At 40.3% G+C, this 27174-nt stretch overlaps 1 protein-coding gene, 2 long non-coding RNA genes and 2 pseudogenes across 5 annotated transcripts in view; 2 read left to right on the top strand and 3 right to left on the bottom strand.

Moving 5' to 3' along the window:
- LOC149096035 (uncharacterized) overlaps window positions 1-27174 on the bottom strand; it is a 263969-nt gene that overhangs the window by 24516 nt on the left and 212279 nt on the right. The window lies entirely within an intron of this gene.
- On the top strand, window positions 1856-25986 carry LOC149096052 (substance-P receptor-like). Of its 3 annotated transcripts, none has more exons than XM_089281135.1 (2): window positions 1856-1970; window positions 21271-25986. In XM_089281135.1, exon 2 carries the CDS (start codon window positions 21274-21276, stop codon window positions 22258-22260), a length of 987 nt encoding a protein of 328 aa, XP_089137261.1. In that variant the 5' UTR covers window positions 1856-1970; window positions 21271-21273; the 3' UTR covers window positions 22261-25986. The 3 variants fall into 3 exon arrangements, with proteins under 3 accessions (XP_089137261.1, XP_089137262.1, XP_089137260.1); XM_089281136.1 differs by lacking the exon at window positions 1856-1970 and adding an exon at window positions 4464-4963; XM_089281134.1 differs by lacking the exon at window positions 1856-1970 and adding an exon at window positions 14788-15131.
- Window positions 5410-6924, bottom strand: LOC149096055 (uncharacterized). Its single transcript, XR_016204549.1, has 2 exons — window positions 5901-6924; window positions 5410-5590 (listed from the first exon to the last, which is right to left on the bottom strand). It is a non-coding gene; the product is annotated as an uncharacterized LOC149096055 (long non-coding RNA).
- On the bottom strand, window positions 16447-17588 carry LOC149096054 (uncharacterized; annotated as a pseudogene).
- LOC149096053 (uncharacterized) lies at window positions 17908-18918 on the top strand (annotated as a pseudogene).

The raw sequence follows: 27174 nt of genomic DNA, 5'->3' as shown, positions 1-27174 counted from the left end.
ACCAGCCGTATGTTCGATGCTAATAACATTTCGATAAGAAGTTATATGCGTTATATTAGGCTTAAATACCTGCAGGCTGGCTCCAAAATTACTTCAACACCATCGTGACACCAAATATATTCAAAAGCAGCAGTGTCATACGCTATGATCTAAGAATATTCACAAGAATATTTTCAGCCTCAAATCGGCGGAAAAATAAGAATATATTTAGCTTCGGCCTGTAAAAAAAACAATGTTCTTATATAGACACATGCTGGGTGTCCTGTACGACTCATCTTTACCAAGAACAAACTCGGCGAAAAGTTCCCGATCAGTGAAGAAGAATATATCTATCCTGAATGTCAACTGCCAAAGTCTACCGGCTAAAAGAAAAACATTTCTTCATCTGATTAACGATGCAAAACCGGATATAATTATTGGAACTGAATCCTGGCTATCTCACGAGCACAGCAACAATGAGTGTTTCCCTACAGTGACCTACCAGGTAGAGAGGAGAGACAGACCAAACGACCCTCACGGCGGGGTGTTTATTGCTCCTAAAAAAGACCTAGTACTAGTGAGAGAAAGTAACCTGGAAACAGTTCTGTAATATAGAAGTCCGTACGAATCTGAAATTACAATCGACAAGGATATAAACTTCGTAATAACTTATTCTCTTGATTATTTCCAATGTCACACCACATCTGTGATTATCTAGCGGTGAATACTGAACTCTTTTTTGGTGAATGAACTGAAGAATGTTTTTTTTTTTTTTTTTTGGTATTGTTATTATTAATTATCATTATTAATTCTATTTTCTTGCACCTTGCATAAACTATTAGCGGAAACTAAACGGTGCGCCAAGACCAAACACACTGCTGTTTATACTTCATGATCTTGATCTTGGTAGTTTGAATCAAACTATTCAATCTCTTTTCTTGCAGATAATCAATGTTTCAGTGACAGCTGATTCATTGCTGCTGGTTTAAATTGTAAATAGCTTTAATTCTGTGTGGCGAAGATATTTTTTAATATGTAGATGATGTCTCCAGTTATGTTTTTGTCAAGCTAATTAAAATTCTCTTTCATTCACTCAAAGGATAATCTTGGAAGTTTAAAACTAGTAAATACCATTACTTTATGATTTTCAGTTCGTATTTACAGTTTATTGAAATCATAATCTGTGTAATTTACAACAGAGTATTCTTTTTGCGAAAACACCCTTTCATTCGGTGATGCATTAGCGCTGAAGAAAGATTAAACCCCGTCCATGTTCATACTACGACGGAGAAATTTAAGAACGCAGCTTTATTTCTACGGTTTGGCTTACCATCCACAACAATCCGTCACGAAAACGGTAGAATATTTGAAAATGCCGGCTTCGCGGTTTAGTGTGGAAGGAAAACATTTTGACAACGGATCTTTTCGAAATCGATGAAAACGTTGTAAACATGTGATTCCCATCCAACTTTTTACTCAAACACAAATCCAAAATGACCGTCGATTGTTTCGTTTTTTTTTCAAACTGTTTCTCTGGCATTGTGTGGACGGGACCCAAGAGCTAAACCAAAGGCTGCTAAAACTAAACAAAGTTAATGGAGTTCTTAGAACTGTTTAAAAACTGAGTCCGTTAGCAGACGCTGTTTTCCTCGGGTTAATCACTTCTACTAACAGCTACCATGCTACACTAGTTACAATCGCACTAATAAACTAAAAATAAAAATTGAATTTACTTTGATGAATTACAGATCCGGCAGTTGCGTCAAACAATTGACCAGTGTGAAACAAATGACGTCTATATATGCAATGTAAACTTCAATAAAAATAAGGCAGGGCGAAGCTTATCAAATTGATCCGCGCCCTTCGGAAATTTTACCGCCTGTGTAATGGGTTTTATGACAGTTTTGCACTCTATGTCAACACACGAAAGGCAGGCATCTCCTCTCTAACAACAGCCTTGGCATTGTGCTTCGTATTTTAAAATTTTCAAGGTACGTAGGTTCAATTCTTCATTTCTTTGCTCAGAGCCTCGTTATAACAGTATCTCCGTGTGACTGAATTTTCTGAATTTACATATATCGTAACTGAACTTCAGCTAGAGATCTTGCTAAAAAAAGATCTAAAATTCATATTCATTTGTCGCTTGTTATGTTAATGAAACAAACCTGCTAAAGTGTTGATTTTGTGCAAGAACCTCATTTAACAAGAATTTTCGGGAAATTCCAAGTTACCCTCTTTTTTATATATTTATATAAGAATTTATTTTATAAGAATATCGAGACTGAAATTTACGAAATTTTAAGAATATTTTAAGAATAAACCCGAGGCTGAGATATTCAAACATAATTTCGTGTGCTGAAAGGCTTTATATTTTAAAATAAATCATATAAAGTTCTTCCTTTCTCTCAACTTCAAAATCAGCCATAAAGCAACAAAAACAGTACTAGCCGTATGTTCGATGCTAATAACATTTCTGTAAGACAATATGGGCTTCATATTAGGCTTCAATACATACAGACTGGCTCCAAAATTACTTTAACACCATTCAATCACCAAATACATTCGGAAACAGAAATGTCCTACACTATATGATCTAAGAAATTTTCATACGAATATTTTCAGCCTAAAATCGGCGGAAAATTAAAACGACAATATTCAACCTCGGCCGGAAAAACAATAGTCTTATTAAAAGAAGAAGAAAAAAAAGAGTGTAGGAGCTAAACCTTTAGACCATAAGCTATCGAGAAATTTACAGATCTCAAATTTCAGCTGCCAGTTACAAAGTGCACTACTTCTCAACTGAGTTGTCGGAATTGTGCTTTGTCCGTGATAACTTCCAAACTTTGGCAAAAATAAGAATTTTTATGAAACTTCTGGGAAGATATATAGACAGAAAACCTTTTATTAAACCGAAAGTTTACAAAAATAAGTGCTAGAATTGCTCAGCTTTAACCAGATATACAAATAAATAAATGAAATGACTAAATGGATTTTTTTTGAGTTTTTTTTTCCCCATTTTTATCGTCCTATTCTTGAGCTTTTAATAGAAGAAACCAGTCGAAATTTCAAAAGTCACCCTATTTCTTCCTTTTCTACACTAAGGTTTGTAAACTGATATAGTCACAGCCCCTTCTAAGTGCCAACACGTGTACAAGACTGCGTTGTGGGCCATTAAGAAGACAGGCCTTTCGGTAGAGATCCTGATTCTCCAACAACATACTATTAACCAATATACCGTCTCTTCTTCACTCATCATTTCCTACGTGTTATTCATTTTCAGTTGTCGATCTATTGACTCATTTTCACCCATTAGAGTCGAAAATACGTCATGTTTTCATTTTTTCGCAAACTGATATATTAATTAATCGACACAGGAAATATTTCGGCTACTGAGGTGAAAGTTGCAATTCCTTACAACTGAGTTAAGACTTCCTGTAGCAATTAAGCGTTTGCTTTGAGCTCGGTAAAGTTTGGTTAACTGATATCATTACAGCTCTATCTAATTGCTAAGATGTACACAAAACTATATTGCGCGCCATTAAGACGACAGATCTTATTGATGAAGACAATTTGAGTTTTAATTAAAATATGAATTACTAATTTTCCATGCGTACGCATGTTGGTGGCAAACGAAATACCTTGTCTTTTTATTCCACTGGATAATTGTGTGCAAAATGTTTCCTTCTACCATGTTACCATCCCTATAAATTTGGAAAAACAACTTTTTTCCCCTCCATAAAACCTGGATCGCCTTACACAGGACCACAGAAACGCTTAATTCATGCCCGTTAGAGCATGCCTACATTAATTTAATGGTGGCTAATCGGGTCCTTCAAAAACCATCGGTCTCGCAAACGTTTCGTCGAATTTTACGGGTCTCACAGTCCTTTTCTTTTTAGCAGTTATGTGCGTCTCACAGTCTCGATTTTACTCACGAAGCTCTCTCGGAGTCTCGATTTTTTGCAAGGCGAAGAGAGTGTCTTTAAGTCCCCATTTTTATTGTTTATTTTTATAACTGACATCTGAGAGTTTGAACATTAGAATAAGTTGAAGTCTCGTAATTTGAAAGTCAAAATGTCTTTGGATGTAAAGAAAAACGCAGGTCTTGCCTTCTCGCGAAGTGTTGCATTTGCCATTCACCGCCTTTTAATTTAGCCCGCGTTAAATTCAACTGTTCAAGAAGGTTTTCAAAAAGTCGTTTCATTTTCGGCAGCCCACATTGCGCCGTTTTTAAGCATCCGGGTCGGTCGTTTTCCAATTTATCCGTTAGCGTTGAGAGAATTTAAATATATATTTTTTAAATTTTGTTCTGTTTTTATTATTATTGTTATTATTATTATTATTATTATATTTTTGTTTCTTTTTGTTTTCTCTTTTCATACATATTATATGCCAAAAGATCATGCTCTAGATGACACCGAACCAACGAGGAAAACCCTATATTCAACACCTCCCCGTAAAAAAATAGAGAGAGAGAAAAGAAAGAATGAATAAAATTTTCCCTTCATGATACACCCCAGAGTTAAACGATACAAAATTACCTTTTTCAGTTTTGTGTTTTTTTGTAATCTGCAGAGTTGAAACTTGCATTAGGAAGCTAGATTTTTCAAAGTTTGCCCCAAAAAGGGTTCTAAGTAGAGGAGTAGAGGATGATACACAACGGCGCGAAACAGACGACTTGCTACTCTTGTCCGCATGACTTCGTGCTGAAATAAATACAGTACAGCGCTTTTAAGTGCTCTTGGCGTACTAAATCCAGCAGTTGTCTCAAATAGATGACCAGTGTGAAACAAATGACGTCTATAAATGTAATGTGAACTTTAATTAAAAAAATAAAATAAAATAGGGCAGGGCGCAGCTTATCAAATTGATCCGCGCCCTTCGAAAATTTCACCGCCTGTATAATGGGTTTTATGACAGTTTTGCACTCTGTGTTAACACACGAAAGGCAGGCAACTCCTCTCTAAGAACAGCCATTTTTAAGGTACGTAAGTTTAATTCTTCATTTCTTTGCTCAGAGCCTCGTTATAACAGTATCTCCGTGTTATTGTAATTTTCCGAATAAACATATATCGTAACCGAACTTCAGCTATAGATCTTGCTAAAACCCATCTTCATTTGTCGCTTGTTATGTTAGTGAAACAAACCTTTTTAAGTGCCGACTTTGTCCTAGAACCACATTTTAATTTTCGGGAAATTCCAAGTTACCCTCTTTTTTTATCTATTGATATAAGAATTTATTTTATAAGAATATCGAGGCTGAAATTTACGAAATTTGAAGAATATTTTAAGAATAAACCCGAGGCCGAGATATTCAAACATAATTGTAAATAAAATGAAAATTTTATGTTTTAAAATAAATCGTTTAAAATTCTTACTTTCTCTAAACCTCAAAATTAGCCATAAAGCAATGAAAACAACACTAGAATAAGTTGAAGTTTTGTAATTTCCATTTCCTAGATCCAAGGAAACTGCCCTATAAAACTTTTCTTCAATCCCCAACAGTTAATCTGTTCTTGCATTATTGGCTTTATTTGGTAAGGTTAATTACGACTCTCAGTTGTAGCTCGGCGGCTGAAATTTATTCCGTTTTCTCTCCTTTCTTCTTCACCTACAAGGACAAATTAGAAAAAAACTAAGTAAACGTAGTTAAGTGGCAGTCCCGCTAAAAGCGGTCCACTCGACTTCGGGACCAAAAGACTGAGCCCCTTAAGTTTCTGGAAATCCCATGCAAAATACTAACGGCAGAGGTTGGATTTTGTATGTCATTCCAAGTGACCGATCTCCTAGAACTTATCATGCTTAGAATGTAGCTGCACTGTAGCCAACGAAAAACAGCTCTCCATCACCAACTTTAGCTAAGCGAGGTCATAAGTGTAAAAAGAAAGAAAAAAGAAAATAAATCTCTATACAGTAAGTACCTCAGCTTAGTGTTTGTAGATCAGAATTCTGGGTTCTAATAAAGCAGAAAACGAGTTGTTGTCACTCCAGGTTGTTTAGTGTAATTTTAGTTAGCTCTAATTAGCCCGACCTGTCATGACTGTCGGATCATATGCAGGTGGCCATGATAAGAGTATTAAGTGGCAGTCCCGCTAAAAGCGGTCCACTCGACTTCGGGACCAAAAATCGTTTTCCTTCATTTTTTGTCAGTGAAAAGGGTTTGACACACATATATAAAAAAGCAATTTATTATTTTCCAATTCCTTCTTTTTGCTTTGCTACGAGCCAAAATTGAATTTTGGCCAAACTGAGGTTGCCGACCGTGATCAGAAAGGTAAAATTCACCGATTTTGTGAAGCATGCTACGTCGCCTAAAATGCAGCTCACGGAAATTCGTTTTCATGCGAATTTTAAGGTACATTCATTACTTTGCCTGACGAAATATGGAAACTTTTCGAAAAATTCGAAGCTTACCAGCGAGGCTGGAAGATACCCTACTCCGAGGCCTTTGATCACCTACTAAAATTTAGCCAAATTTGACGGGGAAAATCTCAAAAGTCGGGTCTAAATGAAGCCTAAAAAGCACACCACAGTAAATTTCATACCTTAATAAACCATTCTATAAGTTCAAACCGGCGGGTATCTCATTGGATTGCACGCGAGAACAGATTAAAATCTGCCACAGTCAGTATGTTTGCATAGCTATCGCTCGTGTCAAAGCTCATTTGCATAACCCTAGCACCCGGTGAAAATAAATCTTCTTCCCTTCAGGTTCGTTTGTTGAACTTCTGAGTAGTGGCAAATAGCTTCCCTTAATACTTGTGTACACTCTACATCCAGTTTTGAGGTGAAGGTTGCGTTAAAGTTGATCAATTCTCAAGACTTGCGCGACTCCAAAAGTAAATAATGGCGCCGGTCTGCAGAAATTAACCGTGGCCGTCGTCCTGACCCTTCAATAAGTTCTGCCGCAGAGGTAGCACTAGGAGAAGAAGAAAATCGTAAGTTTTCATATACCGTTTAAGGGCAACTGAATCCTGTACTAGTGCCAAGACTACTGGGAGCTTGAGGGCTATATGCCCGAATTTGAAAAACAACAACGAACACTTGCCGGTTGCATCGCTGGGAAATGAACCTGAATGAACAGGACACGCTTGAATGGAACTATGGTTTGCGATGAATGATGGGCTTTACTTCTGTTTTATGCTTGATGCTTGTCTTTTAGTGTCTTACACAGCGCATACAGTAAACTTCAGGATCTGTTTATCGGGCCGGTTATACAACGAAAGCTGCACCGGCTTCGTCAAAATGTCACACAAGTTGTAACCTGACCAATTATCCAGGTATCTGCATGTGAGGCCCCAAAGGGTAGGGTTTTTCAGTCGTTTGGGTCATAAAAAGGGTATCCATTTTGGCCATTTTGGTTATAAATTGGGTATGGTGTTAGCCCTCTAGCCTTGAATTGGGTATTTTCCTAAGCAGAAGCTACTTTTTCATCATTATCAATAAGACCTTCAACAAAAGCCCCTCATAACGTATGTTTAGGGCAACTGTGTCAGCCGCAACGGTCATAAATAGGCTATCGAATTTTTGGTCAGGTCATAAATAGGGTAGCAAAAAACGCAGATTTTGGTCATAAAGAGGGTAAGGGTTTTGGGAAGTGGGCCGCACACCCCCACTCAACTTTTCTGGAAGTACCCCCCCCCCCCCCCTGGGCCAATTACCAGGGGCCGAGGGCAAACTCCTACCCCGCGCGCGCCGATCATTAGATTTGGCAAGATTTTCTCATTTCAATATTGATAATGAAAAAGCCACCCATTAATTTTTTGGACTAGTGCAATCTTTTCAGTATGACCGAACGACGACAATCATTGGACCTTTTCAATTTTTATCTACCTTTCCTCGGAAAAATGTAAGGAGTTGCTAATACACGAGGGCGGAGGAAGCAGACATGGACCTAAAATTCACTTTTCCTTTCCCGTTATCAGCCGTTCGTTTTTCATAGAAACCACAATGGAAGAAAATCAAAAGATGGCACCAAGAAACCTTCCAAAAACCGTCCATATCGAAGCCCGTGCAGATGTTGAGAGGCAGATTTCTCACTTTTTGTTTATAGGACTACTACCCTTCCCATTTTTTCTGACGATACCAGAATTATTGGCCATAAAAATAGTTTGTCTTTGATTTCTCCGCCTCGCGAAGCAGATATTTAAGTAATGGGACGTGCACTCTTACTGGTATGGGACTCAAGTGACGGTGTGGACTTTGAACGTAATTGTCTTAAAATGCGATAGGCTTTTTTTATTTAAGGTGTTATATCGCATCCGGCATACGTCAGTGTTACATCCTCATGCTGTCTGTAAAAATCATAATGGCCCGAAGAAAATACATATTTGAGAACATTTCTACATATATAATGTATAGCGAGCATTAACATATGTGAATTAAAAGTAGTGTTAATGCAGACTTATATTCATAACCATCACTGAATAGGACCTAGCAGCAATAAAACAAAAGATGCAATTGAACCCTTTCGCCCGTAGTTCAGCAAACACCACTGGCCGTATTTTTTTTTTACAACAGAAAAGGTTTGGTGACAGTTACACTGTGACTTGACGCTACACTGAGATTGACGAGCTACTGAATCTATTTATAACACTCTTTATCCATGTCCTTTAGCTTACAAGTTCATTAAAGAAGACTTTCGCTCTCTGGTTTTGAGTCGAATTTCAAAATGATCTCACATGGCCTTGAGCATCGTGATATTGAATCCCATGGTCGGAGCTTATCGTTTAAAATCAAGGGCTCCTGCTGAGGGATGGAGGAGCGTATTTTGAATTGGGGGGTGGGGGGGGGGGGCTTACAAGCGAGCGCCATAGGCGCTTACTTGTAGGGGGTCTGGAGATATTTGTAACATTATTATTTCAAGTAATTTTGGCTTGAAATTGGGGTGAATAAAGCCCCCTCCCATCTCCCCCGGCTCCGACGTCCCTACTGCATTTGAAACAAGTTGACAATTATACCCCATTAATGACCAAATCGGCTGAAAAACCAGACCCTTTGGGACCGCCCATACTTACATAGCCCATATAAGGGAGTACTCTCCGGGCACCAACGCTTGAGTCCCATACCAGTAAGAGTGCATGTCCCATTACTTAAATACATGTTTCGCCAGGCGGAGAAATCAAAGACAAACTATTTTTATGGCCAATAATTCTGGTGTCGTCTGAAAAAATGGGAAGGGTAGTAGTCCTATAAACAAAAAGTGAGAAATCTGCCTCTCAACATCTGCACGCGCTACAATATGGACGGTTTTTGGAAGGTTTCTTGGTGCCATCTTTTGATTTTCTTCCATTGTGGTTTCTGTGAAAAACGAACGGCTGATAACGGGAAAGGAAAAGTGAATTTTAGGTCCATGTCTGCTTCCTCCGCCCTCGTGTATTAGCAACTCCTTACATTTTTCCGAGGAAAGGTAGATAAAAATTGAAAAGGTCCAATGATTGTCGTCGTTCGGTCATACTGAAAAGATTGCACTAGTCCAAAAAATTAATGGGTGGCTTTTTCATTATCAATATTGAAATGAGAAAATCTTGCCAAATCTAATGATCGGCGCGCGCGGGGTAGGAGTTTGCCCTCGGCCCCTGGTAATTGGCCCAGGGGGGGGGGGGGGGTACTTCCAGAAAAGTTGAGTGGGGGTGTGCGGCCCACTTCCCAAAACCCTTACCCTCTTTATGACCAAAATCTGCGTTTTTTGCTACCCTATTTATGACCTGACCAAAAATTCGATAGCCTATTTATGACCGTTGCGGCTGACACAGTTGCCCTAAACATACGTTATGAGGGGCTTTTGTTGAAGGTCTTATTGATAATGATGAAAAAGTAGCTTCTGCTTAGGAAAATACCCAATTCAAGGCTAGAGGGCTAACACCATACCCAATTTATAACCAAAATGGCCAAAATGGATACCCTTTTTATGACCCAAACGACTGAAAAACCCTACCCTTTGGGGCCTCACATGCAGATACCTGGATAATTGGTCAGGTTACAACTTGTGTGACATTTTGACGAAGCCGGTGCAGCTTTCGTTGTATAACCGGCCCGATAAACAGATCCTGAAGTTTACTGTATGCGCTGTGTAAGACACTAAAAGACAAGCATCAAGCATAAAACAGAAGTAAAGCCCATCATTCATCGCAAACCATAGTTCCATTCAAGCGTGTCCTGTTCATTCAGGTTCATTTCCCAGCGATGCAACCGGCAAGTGTTCGTTGTTGTTTTTCAAATTCGGGCATATAGCCCTCAAGCTCCCAGTAGTCTTGGCACTAGTACAGGATTCAGTTGCCCTTAAACGGTATATGAAAACTTACGATTTTCTTCTTCTCCTAGTGCTACCTCTGCGGCAGAACTTATTGAAGGGTCAGGACGACGGCCACGGTTAATTTCTGCAGACCGGCGCCATTATTTACTTTTGGAGTCGCGCAAGTCTTGAGAATTGATCAACTTTAACGCAACCTTCACCTCAAAACTGGATGTAGAGTGTACACAAGTATTAAGGGAAGCTATTTGCCACTACTCAGAAGTTCAACAAACGAACCTGAAGGGAAGAAGATTTATTTTCACCGGGTGCTAGGGTTATGCAAATGAGCTTTGACACGAGCGATAGCTATGTAAACATACTGACTGTGGCAGATTTTAATCTGTTCTCGCGTGCAATCCAATGAGATACCCGCCGGTTTGAACTTATAGAATGGTTTATTAAGGTATGAAATTTACTGTGGTGTGCTTTTTAGGCTTCATTTAGACCCAACTTTTGAGATTTTCCCCGTCAAATTTGGCTAAATTTTAGTAGGTGATCAAAGGCCTCGGAGTAGGGTATCTTCCAGCCTCGCTGGTAAGCTTCGAATTTTTCGAAAAGTTTCCATATTTCGTCAGGCAAAGTAATGAATGTACCTTAAAATTCGCATGAAAACGAATTTCCGTGAGCTGCATTTTAGGCGACGTAGCATGCTTCACAAAATCGGTGAATTTTACCTTTCTGATCACGGTCGGCAACCTCAGTTTGGCCAAAATTCAATTTTGGCTCGTAGCAAAGCAAAAAGAAGGAATTGGAAAATAATAAATTGCTTTTTTATATATGTGTGTCAAACCCTTTTCACTGACAAAAAATGAAGGAAAACGATTTTTGGTCCCGAAGTCGAGTGGACCGCTTTTAGCGGGACTGCCACTTAATACTCTTATCATGGCCACCTGCATATGATCCGACAGTCATGACAGGTCGGGCTAATTAGAGCTAACTAAAATTACACTAAACAACCTGGAGTGACAACAACTCGTTTTCTGCTTTATTAGAACCCAGAATTCTGATCTACAAACACTAAGCTGAGGTACTTACTGTATAGAGATTTATTTTCTTTTTTCTTTCTTTTTACACTTATGACCTCGCTTAGCTAAAGTTGGTGATGGAGAGCTGTTTTTCGTTGGCTACAGTGCAGCTACATTCTAAGCATGATAAGTTCTAGGAGATCGGTCACTTGGAATGACATACAAAATCCAACCTCTGCCGTTAGTATTTTGCATGGGATTTCCAGAAACTTAAGGGGCTCAGTCTCGGCATTTTGTGTTATTTTGACCACTTACAAAATTATTTTTAAGGTGAAAGAAAACAGAAAATTGTAGTTTACTGAAACACCAAAGAGATAATAATTTACCATAAAGAAACAGGATGGTCATAATGGAGAAGATGAACACGGATTGCAAACGACCAACATGAAAATATTTAGGCTAAACTTCTCAAGATGAGAAACCGTGACGTAGCTCCTTTAAAAAAACTTTTCGTTGCTGGGTACGTTATTTTGATTTGCCGCGAAATGAATGTCTGGCGCCTCATGATGTGTGGTATCAAAGTGATACAGGAAATTGTTTTGAGCATGTCTTGAATCAGTTCTCAATAGTAAACGTTTCATTATTCACTGATTATTCGAGTGATGGCTTCATATTACACTCGAATCAAAACGGTGCGCATAGGCCGCCAGACGCGCGAGGTCAGAAAACAAATATATTATTGTCTGTTATCTTAATCTTAATCTGTTAGAGCAGGATATTTAGCCGATGGGTTGTATAAAAGCTTTTATCTGCTCAAGATATATTCGTTAATGGGAAATGTTCTCACCGCAATCCCTTTGAGGCGCGGGCGGAGAATATCAGCTAATATCGAGGATGTGTGCGTTTCTCTGTGTAAAGCTTGGTTTAAACAGGTTCTGTCATATAGTGTAGAGATGAATACAAAGGTTTTGTAGCTTCGGGTTGTTCAGGAAGGAAAAAACAAACTCTCCGTCGCCATCATTTTTGTATAAGTTGCAATTTTAATATATCAAAATTGGCATGTTAACTACGGGGACCGTTGACAACGGCTGAACAATAGATTTGCCCAAATTGAATAGTTTAGATGCATGGTTAAACTAAGGATTCCGCTAATACTGAAATATACCATTTGTTGGTGTCAGTTTTTACTCGTGGATATGTCTATATCCACGGCATAATGAAAGGGGTTTTGCCTGCGAATGAGTCACCTACTCATTTGTAACCGGAGGACATACTGAATTTGAACATTAGTAGGTAATATTTGCACTGGTGTTAGGCCTACTTCACACTAGCGACATAACTGCGTATTCGCTTTATGTCGGTAATACGAACATCGACATATAAAGGCATAATGAAAATATCCTTATGTTGTTTTGTTCATGCTGTTTTGTTGCTAATATGTCGAAATGTGAACATGTTCACACTACAAACATAACGAGGTGACGTCCTTCTTATGGCGTTATGTTTATGCCGTTATGTAGACTTGCTACCAGTCGGCCTTCGCTTAATTAGTCATCGCCCTCGAGCGAAACGAGAGACAGATCTTTGAGCGACGAAGTCGCTGATTGAACAATAACTAATGGCGGTTAAAAATGATAATTTGCATATTGTTAGTTACACGCACTCATCGGGTCTTCTCTGACATCCATTTCTCTTCTGATCTAATTAGCAAATAGTATTTTATCTAAAAACAATGCGTTATCGGCAGGTTACACCAGGGAATTTTAAATTATCTGAAAGGTTCGCAGCTAAAGCATCTGAACTATGTAAACAGCTACGAATAGCTTTGAGATAACCAGCAAGCAAGATCAATTGTTTCTAAGACCTGCTTGTTTTTTTTGTTTTTTTTAATTTTTGTTTTCGTTTTTGTTTTCTTGTTCTTTAACTTTTGTTTTGTTTTTGTTTTTACTTCTTTTTTCGTTTCTTAAAGTTTTGTTTTGTCTTGTTTTTTTGTCTTTGTTTTTCATTGTCGTCTTCGTTTTTTTTTTTTTTTTTTTTTTTTTTTCTGTTCAAAAAAAGAATAAAACGCAAACAAAAATTAAAAACAAGAACGAAAACAAAAATGCAAAAGGTTAAGGGAGTGTAGACCATCGATCATGCTTTGCTGGCAGTATCCATGACCTGACCGTTGTGTTTTGCTCGTCAAGCGTAATCACACATCGATTACTATAATCTCTACTACTACTTTATTGCTTGTTCACTTGTCTCAGGAGAAGAATATAGCAAGTACAAAGGTCACAAAGATTGCAAGTAAAGTCAAGGATTTTTTCTTCATCTTCTTTTTCTTCTTACTCTTTGGGTTTTAATATTGTGTGAATAGTTCGTTAACTTGTAAGAAGCTGTTGAAAGGTCGTTGTATAAATAAAACATATCATTTTCAGAGCTCTCAAGCCTCACGCAAACGAATGTAATCTTATGCTCTTAAAGCGAACCAATTATTTCAAGGAGCCCGCAAGAGTAGCCTTATTTGTGTTGAAAGTCTGCCTACGGCCCTGAACTTCCACTGGTTTCGAAAGCAACGAAGGAATTATTTTCACACTCTACGATGATCGTTTTGTTGTTTGCGTGTTCTGTGTTTTATTGTGTGAGGTTTTCGTGTTTGAGTGTGATATAAACTCGACAAATGTAGACATATTGCATGTGAGCTCCTTTTGGCGAAGGGAAAATATTAGAAGGGACCCAAAAAACAAAAATGAAAACAAAACTTAAAAGAAAAAACAAACACAAACATTAAAAAAATTAAAATGGTTGGTGACCCTTGTGAGCTGCCGTATTAAGAATCATGAAGCATGCTACATTACTTGAATGTTTTGGATGTAAGAGAGCCAGGTACAAATAATTGCCAACCGGCGGTTTTCGGCACTTTTAACTGAATTCTTAGCGAGGTTGTTAAAAGGTTGTTAAAAGGTTGTTAAGAAGTACACGAACTAGACTTGACGTTTTCAGGAATAGCCCCAGTTTAGTTAGGAAACGATTAATTCGTGTTTCATGTCTGACCTAAAGGAATGCTTCACGGTTCAACTACAAGAACGTGATACCGAAAACATCTGGATCATTCTCAACTATGTAAACACAGATAACAAGAGGTTATAACCTCGGCTATTATATGTAACCACTCTAGCTTGAAATGTGTTACTAGTATACTTTAAGGGTAGTGAATATAGCCAAAAGAATGATGAAATAATAACAGCAAACAGTAACAGCAGTTTGCTTTAGGTGACCACGGTCAGTAAAGGAGAGGTTTTTTTCCCGGAATACAAAAACAGCTGTCTTCAACTGACATATTAAAGTATCATGGTAGGTGGATTGACAGTGTTTGGAAATCGCGCTCTTACGCTGGCGCTTTGAAAGAAAAGCACATCAACCTATACATTTTCTGAAAACTTAATAGTTATAGAATACAATCATTTCTCTTAAATTTTCTAAGAAGCTATTGTCGCAGTGATATCAAAAGAAATACCTAGAACCACGGTTTGGCTTAAAGTGGTTCACTTTCGCACGTGAATTATCGGAGCGGTGCAATTAACATCGGGTGTCGGCGATTTTTCAGATATGGGTTGGGTTTTTTTCTACACCCTTAAAGTTTGATATTCTCAATGCGGACGTTTCCTTCTACTAAAGAGGCCATAACTTTGAAGCGGAATCGAAATTACACAAAGCCCGACACTCTTTTTCGAAGAAGGTATGATTAGCTGTTAAACATCCCCTCTACACTGACAGATGTCGGCATGGGTCAGTTTGCTACAACAATGGTTATGACAACTTGAAATAAACAGATGTCTACAGTTCTGGCGCGGAAACCCGTCGCAGTGAAATCGTTCGAGAAGCAACAAACGACTAGGAGCTTTATACAGGTTTGTATTGTAAGTGCCGTCGATCGGCGACATTGGTATTATGTTGCTCAAGGTTAGGCTTCTTCGTTCTCCAGACATTTTTTGAAACCATGCCTCGTGAAGCCAAAAAGAGGAAATCTCGAGATCCACATCGTCTACATCTATATCTGCGCTTGACTCCTCTCTCCTTGTTGAAGTTTCGGAATCGCGTCCGTTCTCCAGGAACTTCGTGCGACTAGGACTTGTTGTAGTTTGTCCTTCAGCTTCATTGGAGGGACTAGCGTCCTCGAGTTCCTTCAACCACTCTTCTTGGTTACACTGCGGACAGTGCGACTCCCCCGGGGGGGGGGGGCACAGCCATATATGGGCTATATAGGTATGTGCCGCTTTGAAGGGTATGGTTTTCAAGCAGTTTACTTTAGGATAGGGTATATAAATCAGAGCGTTTGGGTCTAGGATAGGGTTTAATTTTTCAAAAAACTGACTAGTTGGTTGAAGATTCTATCTAGACTAAGGAAACCAGGAATTGCCGCTAGAAAATATAAAAAAAAAAATCAGCAAATCGGCAAGTTTAAATTTACGCAAATCAGCCTCAACAGTGTCGATAGATGGGGGGATTTAGGGAGTTTACTCTAGTATATGGTAGCAAAATTCAGCTGAACTAGCTCTGCCTATAGGCTAAGGGTTCCAGGGTCCCAGCGGCACATCCCAAGCCAGAAATTCCCAAAGTAGCACCCACCCCCCCCCCCCTCCACGGGCTGCGACCCACGGTCGCTCAGAGCCAAAGATCTTGTTCTACCAGATTTTGGCCTCTTCGGCTTCTACGAAGACGAAAATGGGCAAGAAGTTTTCTTGCGTTTTCGTCCTAACACAAAGAAAATTTGACAAGAACGAAAGCTAACTTGGGATGAAACAACCAAATCGAGGACAGTTCGCGTGTCACTTTACACGTGACAACTGGCGGTGAATTTTAATTAGAGGGCGCCGTAATGGGTTCATGAGATTTCCCTTTACCTTAAAAGTAAAAAAAAGCTTTTTTTCCCCATTCTTTTTGCAAAATATTTATCTCAGGCTTCTCCATTTGAAAAGCAAAAAAAACAAACAAACAAACAAACAAACAAAACAAAACAAAAAAAAAAGAGACTTTCGCATTTTTCGTAAAAATCCACCTACCATGATACCTTCGCGCCAATTGTTTCTGCGCATCCTTACTGCACGCGCAAATTCACACGCCCCGTCATGCATCGATGCGCGCGCTGAGTGATAATATAAACAATCATAGGGCAATTTCGAGGAAAAGGTTGTTATTCATCGTAGTAGATGCAATAGTAAAGTGTATTATCGGTTGTCTCACGATGTAGTCACTTGAGATGTAGATCGCGATGTTTCGACTGCTTACTTCTAGTCTTCTTCAGGCGATAAGGTCGACTGATTGCACGGTATCATTAATATCACAAAGATCGGCTGTGATTGGTGCATTTTGATCCTCCTATTGTTCCATTGTTCCGGCGAGTAGCTGTTCCCTCAGTGGTCCGCTGTTGTACCGTTCTCCTGTTGTTGTGTTTCTTGATTGTGGGTATCCATGCTTCATGAATTTCAATTCCACTATCCCTATTGATGTTGCTAGGGTGAAGTCTGATGTGAATAGCTCCCTTGACCCTACGTGTGTACCAGTGAGGATCTCGATCAATAAACTTGACCTCATTCCAGATAGGATAGTGGCCGGTCTCGTGGGTGTGTTCAGAAACGGCGGAGGTCTGGGTACGGGCGAGTCGTATATCCCTGTCGTGTGTATTGATCCTCTCCTGCATAGATCTCCCTGTTTCCCCGATGTAGACTTTGCCGCACTCACAGGGAATCCTGTAGACAACACCATCTTGTTTAGCCGGATTGACGGTGTCCTTTGGTCGCACTAAGTGTGACCGAAGTGTCGTGTCGGACTTAAAGACGGTGCGAATGCCTTGTTGTTCTAGGCAGCGGCGGAGAGACTCCGAAACTCCTTGGACATAAGGTAAAACGGCGGTGGATTTAAATTCTGCGACAGGCTCTCATCTTGGGGTTGTTCGTGCCTTTGTGATCTTCTGTACAAAAGAGGAGGGATATCCGTTAGAAACAAGTACAGATGACAGATGTTTCTTCTCTTCAGCGATTACTGATGGTTTGGTCACGAGACGTTTAGCCCGGTCGCACAGACACTTCACAATACCGCGCTTTACTGACTGAGGGGTGGTGTGAATCATACGATAGGTACTGACCAGTATGTGCTGGTTTCCTGTAGACACTGGTGGTAAGGCGGCCATCAGGTTCTCTGTAAACTGACGTGTCGAGAAAGGCGATCTTGTTGTTGTTCTCGATCTCCATGGTGAAACGGATTGATGGTTGTTGACTGTTCAGGTGTTGCAGGAAGACGTCAACTCTATCCCGATCCAGGATGGTGAAAGTATCATCTACGTAGCGTTTCCAGATCTTAGGCTTGCAAGGTGCAAACTCTATTGCTTGTTCTTCAAATATCTCCATCTAGAGATTAGCAATAACCGCGGATACAGGGCTCCCCATGGCTGCGCCGTCTCGTTGTTCGTAAATCGATCCGTTGTACTGGAAGTACGTAGATCTTAATACGAAATCCAAGAGGTGCGCGATTTGAACTGGTGTAAGTGTCGTGCGGTCAGCCAGGCCTGCGTCGTTCTCCATTTTTTGTAGCGCGGCTTGCACGGCGTCCTCGATCGGTACGATGGTAAACAGTGACTCTACGTCGAAAGATACCATGATCTCGTGGTCCTGGATCGCTTCACTGGCGATGGTGGAGGCGAAGTCAGTCGAGTTCTTCACTGCGAAGCTCGAGTTACCTGCCAGGGGAGATAATACGTTAGCCAAGAAAGCAGACAGGTCGTATGCAAAGGTGTTGACACACGACGCAATTGGCCTAAGCGGTGTGTCGGCCTTGTGGATCTTCGGCAAACCATAGATTCTAGGTGGTTGTTTGTGTCGGGGTCTGATCTTATTATAAAACGCCTCCGATATGTGCCCACTCCGTTTCAGGGTCTAAATTTCGCCGTGATTCCTACGAGCGTCCCAGCCACCGAGATCATCGCCAAGATTGAGTCAGCAGTCAAGCCACTAGATGCGGAGCGAGCAGACACAGTCAGGAGATCCGTCAACACCATCCTTCAACAGGCACAACCACCCACGCCCAACATCACGAAGGAACAGCAGGAGGCCCTTAAAGGCCTAAAAGAGGACAACTCCATCACCGTCCTTGCGGCCGATCAAGGTCGCGCCAGCGTAATCCTGGACGCTGACAAATACCACGCAAAAATATGAGCGCTAATTCATTCCGGACCGCACCAGCTGCTCTACAAAGATCCGACAGACCGCTTGACCCTGAAGCTATCTGAGAAGCTGCTAACCCTGAAACGAAGTGGGCACATATCGGAGGCGGTTTATAATAAGATCAGATCCCGACACAAACAACCACCTAGAATCTATGGTTTGCCGAAGATCCACAAGGCCGACACACCGCTTAGGCCAATTGCGTCGTGTGTCAACACCTTTGCATACGACCTGTCTGCTTTCTTGGCTGACGTATTATCTCCCCTGGCAGGTAACTCGAGCTTCACAGTGAAGAACTCGTCTGACTTCGCCTCCACCATCGCCAGTGAAGAGATCCAGGACCACGAGATCATGGTGTCTTTCGACGTAGAGTCACGGTTTACCATCGTACCGATCGAGGGCGCCGTGCAAGCCGCGCTACAAAAAAATGGAGAACGACGCAGGCCTGGCTGACCGCACGACACTTACACCAGTTCAAATCGCGCACCTCTTGGATTTCGTATTAAGATCTACGTACTTCCAGTACAACGGATCGATTTACGAACAACGAGACGGCGCAGCCATGGGGAGCCCTGTATCCGCGGTTATTGCTAATCTCTAGATGGAGATATTTGAAGAACAAGCAATAGAGTTTGCACCTTGCAAGCCTAAGATCTGGAAACGCTACGTAGATGATACTTTCACCATCCTGGATCGGGATAGAGTTGACGTCTTCCTGCAACACCTGAACAGTCAACAACCATCAATCCGTTTCACCATGGAGATCGAGAACAACAACAAGATCGCCTTTCTCGACACGTCAGTTTACAAAGAACCTGTTGGCCGCCTTACCACCAGTGTCTACAGGAAACCAACAGATACTGATCAGTACCTAGCGTATGATTCACACCACCCCTCAGTCAGTAAAGCGCGGTATTGTGAAGTGTCTGTGCGACCGGGCTAAACGTCTCGTGACCAAACCATCAGTAATCGCTGAAGAGAAGAAACATCTCTCATCTGTAATTGTTTCTAACGGATATCCCTTCTCTTTTGTACAGAAGATCACAAAGGCACGAACAACCCCAAGATGAGAGCCTGTCGCAGAATTTAAATCCACCGCCGTTTTACCTTATGTCCAAGGAGTTTCGGAGTCTCTCCGCCGCTGCCTAGAACAACAAGGCATTCGCACCGTCTTTAAGTCCGACACGACACTTCGGTCACACTTAGTGCGACCAAAGGACACCGTCAATCCGGCTAAACAAGATGGTGTTGTCTACAGGATTCCCTGTGAGTGCGGCAAAGTCTACATCGGGGAAACAGGGAGATCTATGCAGGAGAGGATCAATACACACGACAGGGATATACGACTCGCCCGTACCCAGACCTCCGCCGTTTCTGAACACACCCACGAGACCGGCCACTATCCTATCTGGAATGAGGTCAAGTTTATTGATCGAGATCCTCACTGGTACACACGTAGGGTCAAAGGAGATATTCACATCAGACTTCACCCTAACAACATCAATAGGGATAGTGGAATTGAAATTCATGAAGCATGGATACCCACAATCAAGAAACACAACAACAGGAGAACGGCACAACAGCGGACCATTGAGGGAACAGCTACTCGCCGGAACAATGGAACAATAGGAGGATCAAAATGCACCAATCACAACCGACCTGTGTGATATAAATGATACCGTGCAATCAGTCGACCTTATCACCTGAAAAAGACTAGCAGTAAGCAGTCGAAACATCGCGATCTACATCTCAAGTGACTACATCGTTAGACAAACGACAATACACTTTGTTAATGATAGGGAAGATGGTCATTTCTATAGCTTTGCCTGGATATTTAACGATCTTGAACGTTCGGTGACCCCATTTGTCTTGTGGTGGATCATTTTCTCTACCGATTTTCCACGTTTGGCGAAAACATGAAGAAAATCTATCAATTAGAAGTTTGAATTTTTTTGCAAAATGCACCATTGAATTCCGTTATTTTAAGCTATTCATTTATCTGTGCGGCGGTTTCAAACGCCTCCGGGAAAGGGAAATCAGTGGCTACATCCATATCTACGAATTAATGACAGTTCCACTTTAATTTTAGTTTATTGATCAGTCGTGGCAGAGTTTGGATCAAGAACAGTACTGTTAGCTGCGCTTCTGTCTCGTTATTCGAAATAATTTGTAACATTTTCGTCGCAGCCCGTTAAAAGGCCTTTCATCACACTTCACATCTCTTTACTTAGCATAGACTTTCCAAAGACAGTGAATTATATTCAGATGAAACGTACTGGAACATTTAAAAAGCTTGCGAGACCGAGTGTTTGGTGAATGTTTAACTACTTGGCTGTGATACTGAAGGAAGTATTTGCTCTCAAAAACTACAGAAAATCTCGGTGGTAAATGTTCTAATGAACCAAAGTACTCTGTAAAATATTAATTATTTAAAACCTTCTCAAACAAAAACGTATTTAATACATCGGTTCAACTTACTACTAATCATGTCATGTACTTCCAATATTCAGAAATGATATCTTTGTAGCTTGATAAGAAACTGGTGCCTTATGCTAATTAGGCTAACATCGTAAACAATATTTCAAGGAGGCGAGCGGAATTGAAACGAGGGTCCTGTGGTAAGAAGGTGAATAACCACCCCCTCCCACCATCACCCTCCACCCGTGTCGAAGAGAATAGCAAACATCCACCACCACTGGGATCAAATAAATACTCGCAAAATTTCAAAACCACCGTAAAAATTACTTTTTTGTGTTTTCGACCTTAAAACGTTTAGTTTTAAGAAGTTCCTTCACTTTGAAAACATTTTTTGTTTTGTTTTAATTCACAGAACATGACAGACGATGATACCATCGTACTGTCTCTGACCGTGCTTTATGCGATAACAATGCTCGTAGCTTTGGTTGGTAACACACTGCTGATCTACATCGTGTGGAAGAAACCAAGAACAAGAAATCTGACAAGTTTCATGTTTGTTAACATGGCGGTGGCTGACTTGATGGTTGTTGTGTTTCAGATGCCTGTCAGCATTACTCACTTTTATGTCTCTGGAAGCTCTGAGTTTCTTCAGGTTTTTAGCTGCAGGTTTCTCTACTATGCTGTTTATGTCTCGACGATCGCCTCCATTTTCTGCCTTACTGTAATAGCATTTGATCGATACTTTGCTGTTGTGCATCCTTTCCGGCGGAGCATTTGGTTCAGGAAGCCTAAGATCATTACGCCAATTATTTGGATCTCATCCATGGCCTTGATGTCAATCGTACCAGTTGCTTTCAAGCTCATCCGAGGCAAGTGTCGAATTGAGGAATCTCTAATTTTGCCCTTCTATGCTTACTTTTTTGCTGTCGGCTTCCTCCTGCCCCTCACTGTCATCTCAGTTCTGTACACCCAAGTTGCTCGAAAACTGTGGTTCCATGAAGTGCCCGTGGATCATAACGTAAGTGAAAATCAACGAGAACAGGAAATCCCCAAGAAGAAATTCATCCGAATGCTCATCATTATTGTTGTGGTGTTTGCACTCTTCTGGCTTCCAGTGCACGTCTATCAGATGGACGAAGGTGTGAGCTTCGGCGTGAGCGGGCGTGGGGCGATGTGGGATCCTTATGTAATTATCTACATTTGCTACTGGTTCAGCCAGGCTAACAGCGCCATAAACCCTTGGTTGTATATTTGTCTGAACGGAAAGATGAAAGCAGCTTTTAAAAACATGGTCCTATGTCGCCAAGAGGAAATCACTGGTCGAGGACAAGTGACCTTAACCACCACCAGAAGAAGCAGAGAGAGTTCCACACTGAAATCCATGTTGGAAGCCAGAGTGTAAATAACAGTTCCTTCTTCACTCCAAAGGAGTTGCACAAGAACGCTTTGCTAAAAGCCAAAATGTAAAAAATAGTTTGTTTTTCAACCCAAGCGAGTTCTACAAAGAACTAAACGCTGGAAACGAAAATGTAAGTTATATAGTTTGTCCTTCATGCAAAGTGGGTTCTTCCAAGTACTCCTAGGTGGAAGCTTAAGTGTCAATACCAGTGCCCGTTTGTTCTTGACGAATTTGCTTTCGTCTTACTTCATTTCTAATAACGCTCCTTACCATAAATACTCACTGTGATTGGGTGCTATTAAGTCTATGTCGAATTTGTCGATAGCAGTATCTTACAAAGTCTCGCACTAAAACAAGTGCGGTACACACCTGACATGGCATGTACCTCATTCGTTTACAGCTGTTCATTACCAGTAGTTTAACCAGTGTCATTTGCAAGAGATTAGCTTCTTAGTTGAAAAACGTTTCAACAAGGAGGGATGCTCCAGGAGCGCTTCCCAGCGAAGCATTTCACTATCCTAACTAGACGCTCTAAGCGCGTTTACTCGGGCTTCGTACCACAGTATCAAATCGTACTTTACGAAAACGCGTATTGGACACAATGAAAGGAAATTAAAGAATCAGGATTTTTTAGCACAAGAGGTCCGCTTAGATATTTACTATTCAAGTTGCTTCGTTGAGTGTGTCCTCCTCATCCTATCGAAAGTTTTGAGTTTAAACCATTTTGATTCAAGAATGAAGCACAGCTGTCTACGCATTGATGGAGAAGTTGTTTGCAAAAAAAATTTCGAGGTCTTTTTACAACTTATGGCGATTACTTTGTACATGCTAGCAGAAATTGTACGAAGTTTGTTTACTTGTCGTGACGATCCGAGTAAATTGTGTAGCTGAACATCTTTGCCGTGTGGCGATCTTAGACCCTTTTCAAGAGTCATATCTCCTTTGGAGAACGGATAATCCCTTTCGACAGAGCCAAAACGAATCACGATAAACTCCTTTGCGAAAACAACAGTCCTGTGACTAGGCTTAAGGTTACCGTATACCTTCAGGGGTGTCTCACGTCCAAGCGATGTAGCGCGTCCGGTTTAAGATGTAGATACCTAAACCCCTATATCAAATTAAAGCTTATAGAGCTGGCTATCAAACCATACCAAAAATTTTGAAATAAAATGAAGTGCCGATTTTTTCACGGCCACTAAATGCGAACGTCCTAATCACCTTTTGGAAGCTACAAGTCAAAGCGAATTTTGTTTTTCGCCAATCTATTTTTTTCCTCGGTTTCAGGACAAAAAGCGCTAAAAAAAGCGTGTCTGCGTTTTTCCACATTCAATTGCAGTAAAAAGTTACAGAACATTTTCAAAATAGGATTTAAAAAATGTGAAGTGATCGTACAAAAATTGCTCTCGGAGAAAAAATATGTCGAAATAAACAATTCGCAGACACGTTTTTGTTTTTTATATGTTAATCTAGCTACTGTCCAAATTTGAGGGCAATCAAACAAATCCCCTTTGAGTTGTAACTCTTTAAAGTGTCTGCTTCAAGCGAAAAAATTTATTCGAGAAAACAGCACTAAGAAAAATCTCTTGCTTCGCAAACAAACTCCGCCCACAAACGCCTTGAACTGGGTTCTCAGATCACTGAGCCAATCAGCGCTTGGAAAATTTACTACCATTAACTCGCGGTTAAATTTACGCGTGAATCTCGAAAAAACCCTTGTGTTTCGCAATGCGCTCAAGGCGGAGAGATAATTTTTCTGTAGCTCGGTTTTTCTTGAAGCTGGTCTGGCAAAATGGGGAAGACGAAAAAGGATACGAACGCTAGAGTGGCTGGGCGACGAGAACAAACTGAACAAAAGAAAGCGCGGCGGAGCAAATGTGCATGGATAATATTCCAATGGATCTCAATGAGTTGGGCGATTCATCAGTATCGGACTCAACAAAAGAGTCAATGTAAACATCGCTGTTATAGCTGTCGAGTTCCCAAATTTTTACAGAATCTTTCTGTACTCTTGACTCGATCTTTTCGCCCGCTTGAAACGATAGCTATAGCTTCATCCGCGAGGCCAACTTTCGCTTCTTCACTCATTGATGTGTTTTCATTCGTTCTTCGCTTTTTCGAAGTGGTAAACAATGTTTTCCGTGGCCCATGTTTACTTATAACTTAATAGAATTACATCTAATACGAAAAATGCTTGGATCTGAATAGCCAGCCAATTCGTGGTATCCATATATTCCCGCGAAAGTAGTCTCGGTTGATTGCGTACGCGTTATAGGGCTGTCAATCAAGAGGGAACTTTTACTTCCGGCCGTAACGTAAAACCTCCATTTCTCCGCCAATATTGAGTTTTTTTCAATTTTGTTTTCAGAAATTAGAGATTACTCTTCGATCATTACTTTGAACCAAAAATCCAAATTTGAAGAAAATTGCCGATCTGAAGGTATACTGTAACCTTAAATTGCATTGCACATAATTTGCATAAACTTTCAAGTTGTGTATTTTGCGGATAACTTCCAAGAATTTGCGAGCCTTAACGCAGTTTATGAAGAAATATTCAAGCCAGATATTTTTATTGAATCAAGGCAGGAGTATGAAAAAGACTCTCATTTATAAGGGACTGCCTATTTTTTTGCCAGTGTTTTCGTAGATTGAACTCATACCGCAATCGGCTCAGTTGTTATCTCACGAGAACGTTTTGAGCGTGAACTTTGCTTACCTGGCTGGCTTTCAAGCAATATAATTCGTGGACCGACCCTTTCTGAAAACGATCGACATCTTTGCATGTGTGATGAACGTATAAGGCGCGATTCTTGCCAAAACTTTCTTCGCAAAACACCGCATTCTGTCACGAAGAGCGAGCAATGCCGCGTTTCTCGTCCCCAGTTTTTATGGTCTACGCATGGAACACCTGGAACCATGACCCTCTTTTGGCGACCAAAACGCTTGCATTTTATGACTCGGGCTTTCCTAGGGAAGCCCGAAAAATAACACATAGAGAGATATTACTCAGCAGGCAATTACTGCAGTAAAAACCTCGCGGAACTTTGTCATCCAATCAGAAATAAAGCTAAAACCAAGCATGACACGCTCGCACACCTTTTCCCGCCTTTTAAGTCGGCTACGTGTCTTGGCTTTGAGTTTTAATTGGTTCACTGGAGTGACTACTTTAGTTTTGTTGTTTTACGACTTTCGAAGAAAAACTACAAATAGTCTTAGTAAATGTGTCATCTAGCTTGTCTACAAAAGCTTTCGTTTTAGTTAAATGTCAAATAAAATACTAGAATAGTCAGTACAAGTAAATGCCTAATTTTGTAATTAACAGGTGACGGTTTTGCATATCTGATCTTGATTAGCATAGATTTTTACGATTTTATTTCTCCGCTTGCTCCTAAATTTTGGTGTCGATCGAAAATGTAAATCAAAGAATCAAGACAGTGTTTGACCACATTTCCAAAGGCCTCGAAGTTCGTCAAAAATACTCCGCTATGCGTCTATTTTAACCCTCTTTTGGTGTTTGCATAGGTGGTCAAATACGGTCGTTTTTGCCTGATATATTACAAATTGTTTATAGGTGCTGATGACATGACGTGCATAACGGATTAAAAATAAAGACATGGTTTATCCCTACGATAACCACCAACGTTTCTGATTCCAACTGCGACTGTGCTTACGTGGGCGCATGCAGTTTTAACATGTGTTGATAATGGATATTAAAAGAAGTAAATAAATGGCTATCGTTTCCTGCGAATTTACTGTGTGTACACTCGCGTGTTCCAGGAGGCGTTTCACATGCATTCTGCTAAGCGAGCTGCAAACGCCTCCGTGTTCTGAAGGTGATATGGAAATATGACTTATAGAAGGTTTGCTAGTTTCCGATGCTCAAAGAAATCTCGAAAGACATCCACATTAAATTTTTCGCAGACCAAGTCACAGCTGTGGATGTCTTGTAATCGAAAACCGCCATTTTCAGTGCCGAACAACTCAGTTTTGGAATCTCTACGGCTGAACGGAACGTTATTGCCAGTTCTGACATATTCGAATTCGATCTTAACTTTCCGGAATTGAACTTAACTTCACCACTTTCTTTCTTAGATACATACGGTATCTCAAGTTGTGCATGAAGTACATCGGTGCATCACTGGCCAACAAAATGCTTGTTGACAGATGTTATTTTATCGTTTAACGCCACGAGAGCTAAGAAGTGAAACCTACGAAGAAAAGAGTTAAATAATTCGAAACAAAGCAATTTTTTGTCACTAAAAACTTGTGTAAAGCTGGAATAATCGAATTTCACTCGCTGTATTTTCTAAATCAAAAAGGATTCATACGCCACGACTCTTCCAAAATAGCAACTTACAAATCCAATGTACCGTATGTATCTATTTTGTAGACAACGTGATAAACACGATTTGGTCATGCTCAACTTCTTTGAACGTTTTTAATGTAAATGGCCTACTGATGATTTGCCTCAGACATTGCCAATACGAATATCAATGTCCAAGCTCATGACAGTTAGAGATTTCTCTTCACCTCGTGCTTAGGTGACAGATGTAACTTGTATTTGCTTCGAGTGTCCATTCCTGGGTTCTCAGTAAATGCAAGGCCATGTAAAAGGGAAAAAAATTAAAAATAACAAAAACATCAAAAATAATCAGCCATAAATGATTGAACAATAACATCCAAGAGTAAACTAGAGTAGTAAATTTCTGTTTGAGATAACAACTCAAGACAGGCAATGATCATGATTATCATAGCGAAAATTCACTGAAAATGCATGAGATGGTATCCGATCCAGGATCCAAAAATTCTGAACATCGGCCAATTAACAAACGGATGACATACCCTCTACAAAAACAAATTAACAAGAAAACATTAAGATATAAAGGGAACAAAGCAAGCCATAAAAGTATGCACTTATCG

The sequence above is a fragment of the Orbicella faveolata genome, unplaced genomic scaffold (assembly GCF_042242905.1).
Source record: "Orbicella faveolata isolate gen_17 unplaced genomic scaffold, um_ofav_v1 contig_48, whole genome shotgun sequence".
Lineage (NCBI taxonomy): Eukaryota > Metazoa > Cnidaria > Anthozoa > Scleractinia > Merulinidae > Orbicella > Orbicella faveolata.
The sequence above is the reverse complement of the archived record's forward strand: the minus strand, read 5'-3'. Positions and strand labels throughout refer to the sequence as shown.